Source organism: Cylas formicarius, unplaced genomic scaffold, assembly GCF_029955315.1.
Source record: "Cylas formicarius isolate icCylForm1 unplaced genomic scaffold, icCylForm1.1 PGA_scaffold_4__25_contigs__length_36172078, whole genome shotgun sequence".
Classification (NCBI taxonomy): Eukaryota; Metazoa; Arthropoda; class Insecta; order Coleoptera; family Brentidae; genus Cylas; species Cylas formicarius.
Genome location: NW_026844334.1, coordinates 34339282 through 34356898, shown reverse-complemented (window position 1 = coordinate 34356898; position 17617 = coordinate 34339282). Strand labels below are relative to the sequence as shown.

Here is a 17617-nt window from a genome sequence, read left to right as displayed (position 1 = left end):
AATACACACGTATGCCCTTCGGACTGAAGAACGCACCATCTACATTCCAGCGTGCGATGGGTAATATATTGCGTGGACTATTGGGTAAAATATGTCTTGTATACATGGATGATATAATAATATTTTTAACTAGTCTGCAGGAACATCTAAACTCATTAAAATTAGTCTTTGAACGACTTTCCTCCTTCCATATGAAGATACAATTAGATAAATCAGAATTTTTAAAGAAGACAGTAGAATTCTTAGGACATGTAGTAACCCCGGATGGAGTTAAACCAAACCCGAAGAAAATTGAGGCTATTAAGAATTTTAAAATCCCTAGTACTCCAAAAGAAATTAAATCATTTTTGGGCCTCGTTGGATACTATAGGAAGTTCATTAAAGACTTCGCAAAAATTACAAAACCATTGACACATTGCCTAAAGAAAAACGTTAAAATAACCCATGATAAAGCATTCGTCTCAACTTTTAATCTTTGCAAGAATATATTGACTAATAACCCTATACTACAATACCCGGATTTTAATAAAACTTTTGTCTTAACAACGTATGCTTCGAACTATGCAATTGGTGCAATACTTTCGCAAGGACCTATAGGATCGGATCTAACAATAGCATACGCCAGCCGAATACTCAACTCTGCAGTATGCCATTATTCTACGACAGAAATAGAACTTCTCGCTATCGTGTGGGCTACTAAGTATTTTCGACCATATCTGTTTGGTAGGAAATTTACGATAATAACGGATCACAAGCCGTTACAATGACTCTTCTCTCTTAAGGAACCTAACTCGAAATTAGTCAGGTGGAAATTAAAATTACAGGAGAAAAAAATGAAGAAAAAGATGATCAATACATTTGGCATGAAAAAATTAAACACTTTTTTGAATCACAGGAAAACTTGTTCGGACAACCACAGAAAATAATGACTGATAATGAATCTGCTCAATTTTTAGAAATTAGCAAATATAATTAAGGAAGTTAAAGGTGATTTATTTGAACAAAATAACTACTCGCTAGCACATTGTGTTGCAGCTGACCTTAGAATGGATCAAGGCATCGCCGTAGACTTTAAAAATAATTTTAAAAATGTAAAATATCTTCTAAACCAAAATCCAAAACCAGGAGGAATAGCTACGCTATTTGATGACAAAAATAATAGATTTATTTATTACCTAATTACTAAGGAAAAGTCCAGTAAAAAACCTACTTATTTCACATTATGGAAAGCCCTAAATAAAATGAAAACCCATGCTAAAGAAAACTATATAGTAAAAATAGCAATCCCTAAAATAGGTTGCGGATTACACCAACTAGATTGGCAAAAAGTAAATCGACTATATATTTAAGAATGAAAATATAGAAATTCTTGTATGCCACCTACCGAATCAAAGCGACATCGTAAAGAACCCCAAAATTAACATAATCTCAGATATCCAAATAAGACCTCCGAATAAAATAAAATATCAGATATCACAACCGGACGAAGAAAACAACCCTCAACCATCAATAAGTGAGCAAGTAACCCAAAACGAAAAAAGTAACTCTGATACGGAAACTATACATTCATCTATGGAAAACCCAATCATAGGAGTACCAGACGTTAATAAAGCAATAAATACGTTTAAAAATCAAATTATATTTAAATGGACTGAAAAAGAACAACCCCACGTTCGAATAGAAAAACTATTTGAAATTAAGAAGAGAATAACGATGTACATAAACGAAAACCCAATAATGGAAAGAATTCAAATGTTATTACGAGACAACTTACCACCAGATACTTACTGCTTATACTTTTGGAATAAAGAATTAGAACCAGTAATTATAAGTACCTTCCAGGAAACATTTAAAAATAATGCATTTAAATTAGTTATTTCTAATACCTTGCTTGAAGACGTAACCGACCAGGACGAACAAAAAGAAATAGTAAACAGATATCATACTACAAAAACATCTCACCGAGGAATGACGGAAAATAATAAAAATATTAAACAAAAGTATTATTGGCCAAGTCTTGAAAGAGACGTAATTAACTTTGTCAATTTATGCGAAGTATGCCAGAAAACTAAATATGATAGACATCCTTACAAGGCCATTTATAAACCAACGCCATTTGGATCTAAACCTTTAGAATACATATATATGGATATATATTCAATTTCAGGACAAAAATATCTTACGATATTGGACAACTTTTCTAAATTTGCAGCGGCATACCCTATCAACGAAACATCTCTCGAAATATGCCAAAACCTAATTAAATTCCTTTCACACCATGGTACGCCAAGTAAAATCACAACTGACAACGCGCAGACATTTAAAAGTAAATTACTATAGGATTTGTGTAAAACATATAAAATAGAATTACACTATACTACACCATATAACCCAAACTCGAATTCACCAGTCGAAAGATTACATTCAACTATTAAGGAAAGTCTTGTTGCCCTTAGAAACGATCACCGTACCAAAAAGATTCAAGAACTAATGGATATTGTAATTCTAAAATATAATAATAGCATATATTCTTCCCATGAATATACTCCTTTCCAAATTCTATAAGGAAATCTTAATTACCAACTAAATTTCGAGAAAAACTTAAATCAACTACAAACCGATTATATATATGACCTCGCGCGTACTTTCGACGAACTTAACGAAAAAATAAACGTGAAACTTAATGCCAAGAAAGCGAACGTCTTTAGCTAAATTAAACGAAAAACGTGAAAATGACCCTGAAATACCCGAAGGTACAAATCAATTAATAAATACACCTCAAAAACTACAACCCAAATATAAGTTGATAGAATTTAAAAATCAAAGACACCCTAAAGATGTTTGTAATTTCAGGTATAAGAATGAAGGCTACTGTACTCCTACTGCCAATGCTTGTGAGTGCGCAATATAAAATAGAAGAAATAGAAAACCCTCTATTACCAGTCTACGAAGGAGATAGTTATATAATAACGAACTTCCATCACGTCTACTATCATGTTAATCTAACTAACTTACAAGATAGTATAAAAGCAACAAAGTCAACGCTTTTAAGTATTAATTCGACTTTAAACAATTTAAATACACCTACAGGCCACTTATTGATAACCCGAACTTTAGATCTTATAGACCAAGCAGAATCTATTCAAACTTTTGTTAATCATTATACTACTTTACATAAAAGAATAAAAAGAGGACTCTTTAATTTCTGGGGAAAAGCTCAGACGCAGACGATGGTGAACGTCATGATCAATATATTAAAACACTACATGAAAATCAAGAAATTCTTCACTAAGATATATCCTCAACTCAAACGATTGTTAAACGACTAACAAAAGACTCCCAATTGAATAATATAAAAATTAATCAACAAGAAATACTGACTCAAATTAACTATTTAGCAAAAATGACACAGACGCTAACGACGACATCATATTTTATTATCTTACTCGATAATTTAGAGAACAATCTCCGCGTTATTAATGAAATCCGTAGTAACGTATAGACTACTATTTATTAACTTCGCAGAAATAAACGTAATGCATCACAGCATTTTTAAGTATAAAGAACTTAAGAACGTCATCGCTAAACTTGACCCGAAAACACGAATTCCCTTTGATAATATCAAATATTATGAGACGTCATAATTAAGAATGAACTTATTATATTCTATATGGCAGTACTTTTAATATTAAATAAACCGTTTACTCTCTATCGTATCTACCCGATACCTGTAAATAATAATATACCTGTTATAAATAACCTATTAAAATCCATGGATGATTTCTTCAACCTAAAAGAAAACTGTTATAAAATTGAAGAAATGTCGTTATGCCCACGAAACTTACTTAAAAAAAATGAACCCTGCATTCCACAAACAATTAATTTAACTAACCATTGCCCAATGATACAGGTAAAATACTTAGAAACATCGGTTACTCAATTAAAAGGCAATTCAATTTTAGTAATCCCCTATTCATAGGAAAAAGCATATTGCCAATGCCCAAATCAACAAAGTATTGAAATAATTAAGAAAGTTTCTTTAGTTTTCCTTTTAAACTGTAATGTTTCTCAAAAAATAGACATAATTAATTTCAGATTAAAACTTCCATCAATTACTATTTATGAGAAACTGGTTCAAAATGTCGAACCTTTGCAATTAAGATAAATTAGTGTCGAAAATATAGTAAATGCCCAAAATCTAGCAACCTACCCACTAACACGTTTAGACTTTGTAAAATCAGGTGTTCCAATTACTTTCTTTATTGAATTTTGTGTATTGTCAGACAAAATTTTAGTGGCCAAACTTAAGATTTTAGTTCATTTAGCAATTTAAAATGTACCAAAATTATGAAAAGTACATGATACAGTTTTACATTTTGTCAAACAAAAGCGCAGCCAATGAATTTTATTTCAGTACATATACAGAGCAGCATCAATCAGACAAGCGAATATTTCGGACGTTAAAAAATAATTTAACCAACTATCACAGGAAATCCGGGATTTGAATATAATTGGAGTGGTATTGGAAAATCCAAGAATATCTTCACGGGCACAAGCTGACGCTACAAATGCTGGTTTCATGTTTTTCACTTTACGTATTTCTAATCGGCCTTATCTTTTTTAAAGTTGCAGTGTTTGTTAAATTATTTCGAAGGTTTCTATGTGACGTCTTTTTCAATATACTATGCACGGCCTACTAATACATAAACAAATGTAGATACTAACGAGTTTACAGGGCTGAAAAGGACTGGGCATTTTTTTAAGACCATAGCCAACTAAGATTGCTATATAAAATAAGAAAGTTGTATTCCTTGATGAGAAAATAATGTTTTTATCCGAACTCAAAATTTTCATAAATAAAAAAGTTATGGGCAATTTTTAAAAAGGCCGGAATTGATAAACACTCTATATATCTGTTGGTAATGAAGATGTCGCCATGAGGTTTGGCATGTAATTCGATTTGCCCTATCTAGTTCAGAAATAGGTTTTTCCTGTTGAAACACTCCAATTACGGCCACCATAAGATTGCTATAACTAATGAACTAAATTGTATAGTGCACTTAAAAATTGTAAAATCAATGTTCTGAAAATGTTGATCAAAGTATTTGTCACCAAAATAGCCACCCCACATTCACATGTCTCGTCGACCACTGTTTATTTTCTGTATATTTTCTCTTTACTCATTTATTGCAAAAAATGCGCAAACTAAAATAAATGATGATGATGGGTAATGATTTTGAAATGAATTTGTTTCATATTTCAATCGTTCCCTGTATATTCATATCATGCTTCTAAACGGCATGGATTTTTTGGATGAATATGTAGTCAAATTTATAATAAACAATATTTTATTTTTTCTTACCAGGGTTTCCAAGAAGCTGTAGACCATTTCCCAAAATGGGTATCCATCCTTCAGGGACAGGTAATTTGTTATTTACTCGCCTTCTTCGTATACCGTCAGCAAACGATCTAAACGAATGCCCAGTCAAGAACCAGAAGACATATAGAAGAACTAAATAAACAATGAGTGACATGTTTGCTAGAACCCTGTGATATATTTTGAAACATAACAATAACACATTTTTAATATATCTTGTAGGAACCAACAAATCTTTGGCCCAAAATTGAGTCGGGTCACAAAGGGCATCTACATTTTTGATTGCGACAAATGGTAATGTTTATTATTTATCACCATGGCTGCTGCATTTTCGTAGTAGTTCTCGTTATCTTTTTAAAAATAATGATTGCAACTACACTCACTGGCAAAAAATGCGGCCACTAAAAACTAAATCTTTGCTTTATGATATATAAAAGCTAGAAAAAAACAGTTCAGACAAAGATAAGTGTAGTGCAATTTTTCGATGGTTTTACGGAGTATGTCCCTTATTAACAGAGATAAAGATCTCGGTTATTCTAAACCTTATTACAAATGTTACCGTCTTTTTACTAAGAGTTCAGTGGCATGCTCAGATTTTTTATATCTTGAATTATTTTAGATAAATAAATGAAATCCAATTTTTTTAAAGGGGTCAACCATTTGTTTTTAATATTGAATCTATAATTTACGTTTTGAAAAAAAAGGTTTTTGTTAGTTATCCATGACAGGTTATAAAAAAACTCACATGTCTAAATTCGTAATCAAAATTAGTAAAATAAAAAAAAACAAGCTTAGTTTTAATTATGCAATAGGGGAATCTTAAATTGATGACTTATGGAACTGGATCACAGGTGTTGTTCAAATTATTCTCATATTGCATTTTCATTGCACCGTATTAATGGTATTTGGTTAAGTTCGGGTTACCACGGAATTTTTTTAAATTTTCGGTTCCAATTGGCGGACGAGCTACTTTCAAAACTGTTCGTGGGTCCTGTTTAGCAGTTTTCGAATTTTTTCTCTCTTCACCATGAATGGAAAAAAATCTGTAAGTATGTGAACGTATGGTAATAGTTACATAGTTACAACAGAATCAACTGTAAAGTAATCATGCCTTCTTTCCTAAAAGACGTAAATGACAACTTGTTTCTTAAAGAGTTTGTAAGTTGTGAAAAACTTAAGATTGGCGACAAAAAACAAAATACTGGCGTTTAGTAACAGAAAACCGTTGGATGAGAAAATCTACGTGCAACTTGAAAGTTGTCTGTTAATAAAAAGCACTAGAACACTTCCAATACCAATCTATAATATCCCATTTTTTGAAAATGCAGAATTAAAAAATGTAATGTTGTCACTTTTATGCTAATTTTGCTATATTAAATGTAGTGTCCTATTTATGTTCATTTCGCATGTCGACTTTAGTAAAGTCTCGTAATTTCAAAATCTTATCTTTATTAATTCGTGAATTACGGGAACACCCCTTTTTCAGTAAAAAGTACCATAACGCTTAATTATCTACGAAACTGCATAAGTTGGAAGCATAAAATTCAATAGGTTGAAGTTTTTGATCAGTAGTTGCCTGAAAGTTTGATAATATTTTTAACAAAATGAATAATGATCGTGTTTAAGGGAAATTGGCCCTATTTTTTTAAATTTTTGTCTTTTTAACTTATATTAAATACATTTTGTCTCATTTAATTGTAGAAAATCTTCAAACTCTTTTTAGCGAAATAAAAATGAAAAAGTGAAAAAAATTTGAAATTTTTCAACTGAAATAAAAGTGAAATATTTCTTTAAAAAATCTGCGAAAGTCTATGATTCTTCACAATTCACAATCTTTGCAGTATTTTTTGTTACTCCTAATAAAAGGTCCCAAACAAATTACACTATCGTGTGAAATAAAAGTGAAAATGTGAAAATATGCTTCCATAATGTAAGTATAATAGAAGTTCGTCACGGTCCACTGAAGATTACACTATTGAAGGAAATAAAAGTTCAAAGTAAGAAATTTTTGAAAGAAATGCTTCGAAAATGTATCTCCTTAAAAGCTCTATCCTTAAATCTATCTAACGTACATCGGAACTATAAACAAATAGGTTTAACGGCAACTAGTAAATATGTCGTTTGAATATTAGGAAATTTAGCAACCGGATAATCTGTTATTATTTTTAATATGAAAAATTGTGATTTTTTTCGTGAATTGTCGTAGAAAAATTATAGTATGCAACACGTTTGGTAAACTCTTTATCTCAAATGTCGTTTGCCGCACTTGTTGCATAATATACTATTATAAAACATATTGCCTACTATAGTTTTTCTACGGCCATTAGTTTTTGGATACATTTTTGCAAAACAACACTGGCATGACCATCAAACCCATCAAACCCATGCGGTAATATCTTATCTGTGGGACACGTGATAAAGGGACGTAAAATTTTGTTCAATTTGGTATTTGTTCTGTCGAGGGTTTGTGAGACAATTATATTAATACGTTAGTTCAGAAACTGAATATTTATTTCCTAAAGACTTTTAAAATAAATACAATGCCGGTTATCTTGCGTTGCCTGAGGATAGGGATAGACTAAATCCTAGAAGTTTCTACGGCAGGAACGTTAACATGCTACGTTGCCATGTCTAACAGAACAGTACTCATACGAAAAAACTAGGAAGTGCAATTGCCACCACTAGGAGTAAATGTATTTCACACAGCCATTTTGAATTAATACGAAGAAGTCTGAAACAGTTTCTATGTTTGCTGATCTTTAGAGATACTTGACATTTTTCATTCTTGTACGATCTCGATAGGTCTAAATTGCAGTGTTGTTAATATTCATCTGTGCGGGCTGATCCATTGACCAATACCATCCAATCTCATATCAGAAAGCGATTTCAGATGTAAACTGCATTCGACTTGCCTTTTATATTCTGTGAAATCAAATTTTTATGGGTTATATTATCAGAATCAGAAAATGAACGAATTGTTGTACGTGCGTCTCCTTCGCTATGTTGTTATGTTTTTATAGAATTGGATAGGAGGGATGCCGTCGTATACAAAAAAGCAATATCCATATTTTATTTTAGGACTACCTGATGGTGGCTGATCGTTGAATGTTACCCGATGATAGTGTTAACGATTTCATAATTTTCTTTTTGCAATTTGGCCTTTTTTAAGGATGATTTGATTCCGTCCATACTTTATTATATATAACCAAAGTTTGTAAAACATATTTTGGTGTTGTTTTCCTGGTTACAGATATTAACCTGGTAAAATATTTAGATTCCCTTATTTGGACGATGCTGTAAGTATATTCTACTCTGTTATAGTTGTTAAAAGAAAGACTTTTTTATTGGCATTTATATAAAAAAAGGCATAACACATTATGAGAAAGAGTTTCGTCTATATCAAATTATAAAAGTTTACAGAAGAGATCTCTAAACTTTTTTAAATTTCTTAAATATTTGTGCTTAGGTCAATATTAAGAACTAACACTATAGGAAAAGTCGAAGTTCGCTGAAAAAATGAACAAAAAAGCTTTTTGAAAATCTCACCTCGTGCAGCTATGATAACTTTATTTCCTTTTGAGGAATTTCCGAAGCACCCACTACAACAAATTCATTTCTCCCATTCATCACCAGTCAGTATCTAAGAATCAGGGTCTGATCTAGGTAGAAATCCCGGTTTTTGACGAGATATTGATTATACGTAGGGATAAGCGGCAGTGGAATTATGTTACGCCATGAATGAATTGCGATGGAATTACATGGAGTGCCAGTGGAATTCCGAGGAATTCCTTAGAATTCCAGTAGAATTCCAAAGAACTTAACCATCAAAATGCATATGGTGTTTGGAGATATTTTAATTACTAGTGGGGTTTGGACCGAATATTTTTGAAATAGACAAGAGTAAGCCAGTAAGCTACTCAAAAATACCCTAATTTATGATGTCCTCTTCCCTGTCCCCGATCACTAGCTTCTGCAGATATTTGCGGTATTTTAATCCAGTATCTTAAAGCGATAGGATATTTTCATGTAAATGCCAATTTATAAACAACAAGGTGACATCCTATACAATACGTCCACCACCAAGCAGTCATAGTTGTGTCGTGATGCTAGAGATTACGTAAATAAAGTGCTGGCTATTTATGCCAAAATATTATTTTCATCGTGTGCAGTGTTTATGTTGGATCTTCTTTGTGCCGGCTTCTAGTCGCAGGTCTAGCAGTTATGAACGTAAAAGATACAAGAAAAAAAATTTATCCGTCAAAAGAACATCGAAGTTCGATAACATTCCCGAATTCACCCCTGGGAACTCAAATTTCAGCTCTTCAAAATGGATTGGGAAAATAGAACAACAGGTTGAACTTAGCAACTGGGACGAAGGATCCAAAATCTACTACATGCAAAATCGATTGCCAAAAATGGTTTGAGAACTTGCCTTCATATCAGTTCATCTGGAAGGTTTCTGTTGCAAGACTCTGGTGATGCTGATGGAGTCACTCAAAAAATATAAATTGAATTGCGATTGGAAATTCGACTATTGGTTGAAAGCCGATTGGATTTCTGGTACAAATATGTGTATTTCGACTGGGAAGTACCTTGTTTTCGATTCATTAGGGGTTTGAAGACCGACAGGGTTTCTAACAGAAAAAAAATGATTTCAACTGGAAATCTGGTAATCGACTGGGTTTAAAATGATAATATTCAATTATAATATAAAGTTGGAATCGATTGGATTACTGAAGATCAGAGTTCGAATGGAATCCCGATAATGTAAAAGATATCTATTGGGTTTCTTATACAAAATTAGAATCGATTGGATTACTGACGATCAGGGTTCGAATGGAAGATATCGGTTGAATTTTTCGTATAGTGCTTACTCATGGTTTAAAACTGAAGTTAATGGTTAGAATTAAATCCAACTGGAGTTGGCCCTAACTGGTACTGTTCTTGTATAAACAAATTAATGCATTAAAAGACAATAGGGATACTAATTAGTCCTGTTTTCTAGGCACGTGAAACGAATGGTTTCGTGTGTTCGCAGCTTGGCCGACTGTAAACGCCAAATTGTAAACACCAGGGTAATATCCTGTACACCACCAGACACTCGTAGTGTGTTTATGCCAAAATACTATACGTCTTTATATCAGGGGAATTACTCCAAATATGGATGGATTAGTTTTGTAAATTTAGGCTCAAGTGTTTCATTCATTTTGGTGTCGCTATTAAACCGTCGTAGTTTGTAATAAATTCAAAACTTCGCGATTTAATTATAATGCTGTACCTATTTTTCTCATTTCATTTTGTTATTTTTTATAAATTATACCTATCGTCAAAAATTATAAACACCACTTTAATACACAATCTTGAAACGCGATCGGTGAACATATTTGCACATTCAACTTTTGCCACGAGATGTCAAAGGTTGCCCATACCTACAGATAATAGGTGAAGATGGGAGGGAACAGAGTGAATAGTTGAAATTAGATTTGACGTGAGTGAAGTCAATAGAGCAAAGGTTGAAAGGGTTTATATGGCCAACATGTATGTTTTGAATAGTATTAAACACCGAATTTTAATTTTGAAAATTTTATTTCATCAGATATACCAAAAATCCTGAATTATTGTTAATGTTAAAACAATGTTACAGACCATAATCGTGTAATTGGATTGCGCTGCAATCGTAACCTCGAATAAAAAAAAGTCCACACTAATTTAACGTTGCATAAATAAATATTTCACCAGATTTTTCGAGTAATATCTAATTAGACAGGATAAAAATCGTCCAGACTTCTCGGTTGGACTTCCGTTTTGAACGGCGCATTGTTTCGGAACCTCTACCGCCATGTCTTCGTCGTTTAACTCATTTAGAAATGGTTTTATGTTTATATCGCCGTCATCTGCTATAAATCCGGAACTCTTCAGAAAACAAAACGCACTGTTTTCAAAATTCGTTGGTAACGGAATATCTTCGTCTTTCAAAAGTCTTGCTAATATCATTTGCGCTATTCCTTCGTCTATGGCTGTGGCTTTGGCACTGCAAATCCGAGAAAATTTTTCGTTGCTGTGACGCGTGTTAGAGATCGTCTGCAAATAAATCAGTTTTTATTTATTTGTTATTATTTGGAAAAGTCTATCTAACACACTACAAATTAGTATAATAGTTGGATAATCACATCACGAACCTAACCTAGGATCTAACCTAATATAAATAATAAAAAAAACAAGAGAAGAGTAAAAAACTGAAATTTATAATTATACTTTATTGGGTAATAACGTTGCAAATGTCAAATAAATTCTTAAGTGAGATAAAATGATTACCTACAATGCTTTACCTCCAATCTGGATGGTTTTTTGAACAACGTGGTCGAAGAGGGAGTTGACGGAAACGTTCTTCAACAAAATCTCACAAAAATGAACTAGAATTCCAAATACGGGCACCACAATTTGCTTAGCCCCAACCAAATCCCTAATTTGTTATTTGAAATGAGTAGATTACTCCCCTTGGAAACCAAAAGCAGCAGGACTTTCGTTCGACCACTATACACGCGCCGTCTGATAAGGGAGGACGCTCTTTTGACTGATTTTATGCACCCAATCGGTCCCATGCACATAGGAAAAATATTACGAAACACTTGGAAACATCGTCAAAACTCCATGTGGATCGAACAATAAATCTGGAACGATTTTCTGTCCGGGACTTATTTTTAATGTTCAATGAAATTTTGTATTGTGTGTATTGGGCTTAAGAGTTTAGGATTGGTTCTCAAAGTCATAAAGTTCCTCAATGCTATAACTCAGAGGCGTTAAATGCAAAACTGAGAAGTTTGATATTCTTTGAATGGTTCAATGGGAAGGTGGCCTTGAAGTCAAGTTAAACTGGTTAAAGGTATTACAAATATTTTTTTATGATAAATATAGTGATTCTCGGAATACAGTCGCACTTAGCACCCGACATAAAAGCGTCTTGCATGCGTCACTTCCTCTTAGCAATAAATAACAAAACAAACGTTCGGGGTGCTACACCGTGTTTACCTTCGTCAAATAAGAAAACACTTAAGTAATGAAGTAACTATCCCCCCCATGAACTGTAAATCACAAGAATACTCGACAAAAAGCAGATGCAAGTAAGCCTTGGGTTCAAAGCTAATGAAAGTTATAGGTTATATGGTTATAGGACTTAAAAAATAAATTCTCGAAAACCGTTTATATGATCCTTGATTTGCTTAGTTGATATATCAGGCTTCGCAACAACTGCTTGTAAAACATAATTTTGGGTTTCTTCTAAAGGTTCCTTTTTCGAGATTATGGCTTTTCAAATCGACCATAATCTTTTAAATTTCCAGCCAGCTTTAGAAAAATGGACGTACATGGTCGCTTTTTTGTATTAAGATATATTGCTGGTGTACTTAGAGTAGTTCTGTTGCACAAAACGTAGGACGTTAGCATGCCAAACTTTTCTCCATAACTATACTGGGCATCCGGCATATTCGACAATATTACACAATATTAGCTATCCAACAATAAACAATATTAACGACTATAGTCACAAGAATGATAATTACTCCAACAACAACAGCTTGACAAACAGTGTAACAAGTACTCTTTTATCATGACATTATATATATGTGACAGACTACTTAGAAATAACTAATAGAAAAAATGCAAGTTTCTTTTTAACTAAAAAAAGACATCTGATGCTTCGTTGAATTTGTAATAAAAAATGGAATCAGATACATGGTGTAATTTCTTTCGCACCATGTAAATGAAAAAGTTGATGGCGGTAGGATATAAAATCTAAAAAAACCATCACGTAGCACCTTAAAAGTACCAATGAGGAAGTGTTATTATTTCTTAAATTTATTAAAATCACGTCAGAAACAAATAAAATCGATGTTGCCAATTTCCCGTTTTTTCCAAATATTTCAGCAGTCCATAAAATGTTTTCAAGTTTCAAGAACACAACTTTTTCCTAATTTAACGTAAGTTGTATTTTCAACAGGTACTGAAATTCCCATTCTTGGGATCCTTATCTAAGACGTACTGTATATGTTATATTATAGGCGAGTACAAAAAACACTCCGATAATTTAAACACTTTAGGAATAACCTATTATGAAAGTAATTTAAAAAATAGAACTTTACTCCCATAAATAAAAGTAGGCTCAATTTTCTTTAACTCCAAATCTGGTACATAAAATGCATCAACTTAATTCAGTACGTCAGTATAAAAATCAAATCATAAAATTAAATGTATCGAATTTTAACAGATTTAAAGTTATTTAAGGTGTCTAAAAAGGAAGTGGCGCATGTCCAAGAATCTAAAACTATTTGGATGCAATTTTCCGTGCCGTAAGCCCTGTATAATCATGTAGTTAGACGACGCTCTCCGAAGTAGATAAGAAAAATATAATGGTCACCCGGCAACACAATGGGCACACAATATTAATTATTATTAATAATGACAATTACTCTAAAAACAACGACTCGACAAACAGAGTAACAACAACGATAATTACTATATTAAATAATATGTGACAGATGAGGGATATCTATCTACATCAGTGCATTTGTTTGAAACGTTTACTTAAAAATATAAAAAAATGAATTTCCTTTTAACTAAAAAACCATAGATCGTTAAATTTGTAAATAAAAACATTTGGTACATTTTTTCGAACCATATAAACATATAAATTTGATGATGGTTTCATATAAACGAAATCTGAAAATGTTACGATGTAGTACACTAAATGCGCCAATAAGAAAGTGTTATTAGTTTTTTGATATCACTTCAAATAAAGTCAGAAAAAATAAAATGGATATTGTCAAAATCCGATTTTTTCCAGCAGGCCATCAAAATGTTTCAAGTTTTTAAAAGACATGTACAAAAACCTTTTTTTTGAATTTAACATAAATTGTTTCTTCAACTCTCCTGTATGCGTTATAATATTCGAAGTTCCATTAAAAAACACATAATTTTAACACTCTTGCGACAAGCTAGTATGAAAGTAATTTAGAAAATAGTTCTTTACTCCTATAAATAAAACTAGGTTTAATTTTCCTTTACTTAAAATCTGGTACATAAAATGTAAAATACAAGAAAACTACTCGGAAATTAATTTCAGTTAGTTTTGGTTAGTTTGGCTGGATTAAGCTGATTTTCATTACACTGGGTTTCCTAGGGTGGGTTTCGGTTAGTTTGGGTTTGTTTTGGTTAGTTTTGGTTAGTTCAGATTTGTTGAGATACAGATTATGAATCAATATAAAAATCAAATCAAAAAATTTTATGTAACGGTGTTTAACGGATTTAAAGTAATTTCAAGGGTGTAAAAGCGAAATGGTGATCTGCTACAAATTTGTTCCGTGTACCGTAAGCCCTGTATGACCATGTAGACGAGACCCTCCGAATTGGATAAGAAAAGGAAAAGTAAATTACCTTAGATATCACAACAACACCAATTTGCCCTAATATTAATAATACCAAAAAAACTCTCATTCTTTCTCACTACGCCAAGATCTGCACAAACTGAATGCGTTCTGTGGCACCGACTACGAAGGTCAGAGTTCAGACTTATTGTTGCTGTCCATTATCTTTGATTGAAAATAATATTCATCATTTTAAATTGCGTTTATAGTCGGAAGTGTCGTTTTTCTCGATATAAATAAGATTCTCGTGCCATATTTTAATGATTCATTTTTTATGAGCAAGTTCAAACAGATCTAACCCTTATTTTCAGTACACAATAGGATGCGCTTGCTTATCTTTTATGTTAAAGTTGCAGAAAGCCCTGTAGATCTTAGTTTACGATTTAAAGAATAGAAGTAAAATAAAGTACATGAGTACAGTAAGTTTTAGCCGCTCTGGTATTATTCATGTTAAAATAGTATGTATAATAGGGTAGAAATGTAACTTGCGCATACTCTAAGATTATTTAAAATTATACAGAACGCGTCGTGTCGTATATTATGTAAAAGTATGTATGTACTTTATAAACCCTGTCTTAGAGTTCTACCTAACAGTAAAATTTAGCATATTCATCACGTGGAAAAGTTAATATTTTTTTGCAGATTTTGGAGATGACATTATTGATATTTGACGGGGAGACGAACTATACTATGTTTATTAATGCGAGAGAGAAATTAAAGTAAATTTGCAATGTCAAGGATCATTAATCAAGGTGCACAACTTAATAGTTATATCGTAAAGTCTAGATAACTTAAAATGATAGTATTAAAATATTAGTTATTTCAGTTTTCACCTCGAATGAGTCACGCTAATTTGCATACCTTTTTTACAATACAACTTCATTTGCAAATTTTAGTCATCATGGTCCGAGCGGTAAACTCCAGAGCTAAGGATATACAGCGTAATTCCTGTTTTAATCATAATTCCTCGAAATTCGACAGAATTCCTTAGAAATTCCACTGGAACTTTTCGGAATTCCTTTAAAAATATTTTTTTAATTTCAAATATTTAAACCCATTCATTATTATATTAAACTAATAAGGAACAAAAATACCATTAAACAGAATATAAAGAAACTAAATCAATGTTTGTTTGGGTGCCTACACTTCAAAATTAGGGAGTACAAATACAACATAGTATATGAATAGTGAAATTAATTTATTACTATACAGGGTTGTCTGTAATTTTAATTACTGATTAGTTTTATCTGTTTTGTAATAATGATACTTTTTGGCTTTTGTATTGTGCGAAATGAGCTATTAAACCATAAAGAACAATATTTATAAATCTAAATAACAATAATAATAAAATTGTGAAAAACTAAATATCCATGTCCGAATTCGAGAATGAAAAACGTTAATAAACGTTGAAGTACTGGCAGATTTAGGGAACTACTTGTATGTTTAAATAAGAATAAGTACGAGTAGCCACAGATACCTTAATGCTGTAATGGTAAGATCATCTGTCTGCCATTCAGTACGTCGCTGGTCGGTCGTGGTTTTGGTGCTATATTTTTTATTGTTGCAAAAATCGGTCTTACATATTGATCAAGGATTTTTAATTATATAGAAAATTGGAGCAGTCGTTGAGATCATCTTTAAGTTTGTTTACTCCAAATGGAATAAGAATTTCGAAAATATTTTTTTTATTTTTAAAGAAATCAATGGCTTGTTTTTATTTCTTTCAAAAATATTCAGTCCAAACTCCATTGGTAATTAAAATGTCTTGAAACACAAAATGCATTTTGCTGTATAAGTTCTTTAGAATTCCACTAGAATTGTTCGGAATTCGTCGGAATTCCTTCATAGTGCATAAATCCACTGCGGTTCACCCTTCGTTATGGTCCGAATAATAATAAGAGCTATAATCATTGGAGTCGAGAGAAATAGTAAGAGGCTCTACAGTGTTAAATTTATCAGCTTCCCACATTCGCTCTTCTATTTCAATTACGTTTGTCACACTTACTGCATTTTACACAAACTACTACTTCTGCAAATGGGTTTCAACAAACCCTGTTACTTGTGCCTATACCAAAAATTATATACAAATACAAAATATACATACAAAGAGGTTTATTCAAGTCTACAATCTACGATAGCTAATCTTTCAGTATATCTTTCTGAAATTACTTCTTCTTTAAAGGATAATGTCTTAAGTAGTAGCTGCACAATCTATTACCATAATACGCTCAAGAGGAATAAGATCTAACGTTTGCTAGAGTAGTCTACAGTACGTTTGATTGAAATGCTATTAAGCCCCTATAAAAGCTTATCTCGCGCTTTAAAGTTTTTATCTTTCACTTACCCAAGTTTAGTCCAGATAATAGATTTTCCTGTTTTTCACCAAAATGAACAGCATGGCACCAATTTTTTTGTGAAGCTTGTTCGAAAATTGCAAGTATAAATCATATTTTAATTTGTTTTCAGTATATAATAAAAAGGAAGACGATTTTTTTGGTATTATAGAAAATTTTGGCTTTTATAAATTACAACAATTTTGAAGTATTTAAACAATTTTTCTACCCAATCATTTTATAGGAAAAAAGAAAGATCTACTACATTTTTGGCATAAGGAAAAGGCCGCTGCATTATTTTATGCCGAAAACTAGAATCAGTTTAAAAAGTTATCCAAGATCTAAACAACTCATCTTCTGCCGTTCTAATAAATGAAAAAGTTCTTTTTTCTAACCCAACAGAGGAAGAAAATTTCATATTTTTAAAGAAAATTATTCTTTTGTACCTATAGTACTCACGAAATTGCACCCTACCTCTGCTTTTTTGG

At 32.0% G+C, this 17617-nt stretch overlaps 3 protein-coding genes across 4 annotated transcripts in view; 1 reads left to right on the top strand and 2 right to left on the bottom strand.

The window, feature by feature from the left end:
- LOC132701438 (cytochrome P450 4C1-like) overlaps positions 1–5660 on the bottom strand; it is a 48433-nt gene extending 42773 nt beyond the window's left edge. Inside the window, exon 1 of the mRNA XM_060669320.1 lies at positions 5363–5660. Within this exon, the coding sequence (XP_060525303.1) occupies positions 5363–5534 (172 nt within the window). The 5' untranslated portion in view covers positions 5535–5660. The remainder of the gene's footprint in view (positions 1–5362) is intronic.
- LOC132701389 (uncharacterized) overlaps positions 1–17617 on the top strand; it is a 52004-nt gene that overhangs the window by 1135 nt on the left and 33252 nt on the right. For both annotated transcript variants that reach the window (XM_060669261.1, XM_060669260.1), the window contains exon 2: positions 5366–5422. The gene's annotated coding sequence lies outside the window, so the exon portion shown is untranslated. The remainder of the gene's footprint in view (positions 1–5365; positions 5423–17617) is intronic.
- LOC132701390 (uncharacterized) lies at positions 10951–14934 on the bottom strand. Its single transcript, XM_060669262.1, has 2 exons — positions 14807–14934; positions 10951–11458 (listed from the first exon to the last, which is right to left on the bottom strand). Exons 1-2 carry the CDS (start codon positions 14864–14866, stop codon positions 11087–11089), a joined length of 432 nt encoding a protein of 143 aa, XP_060525245.1. The 5' UTR covers positions 14867–14934; the 3' UTR covers positions 10951–11086.

Bases quoted from the DNA above. Each gene is read 5' to 3' on its own strand.
- LOC132701390 (XM_060669262.1), bottom strand. From the start codon at position 14,866: ATGAGAGTTTTTTTGGTATTATTAATATTAGGGCAAATTGGTGTTGTT. The intron at 11,459-14,806 runs GTAATTTACTTT...ATTTATTTGCAG, and splicing joins GTGTTGTTGTGATATCTAAG to ACGATCTCTAACACGCGTCA.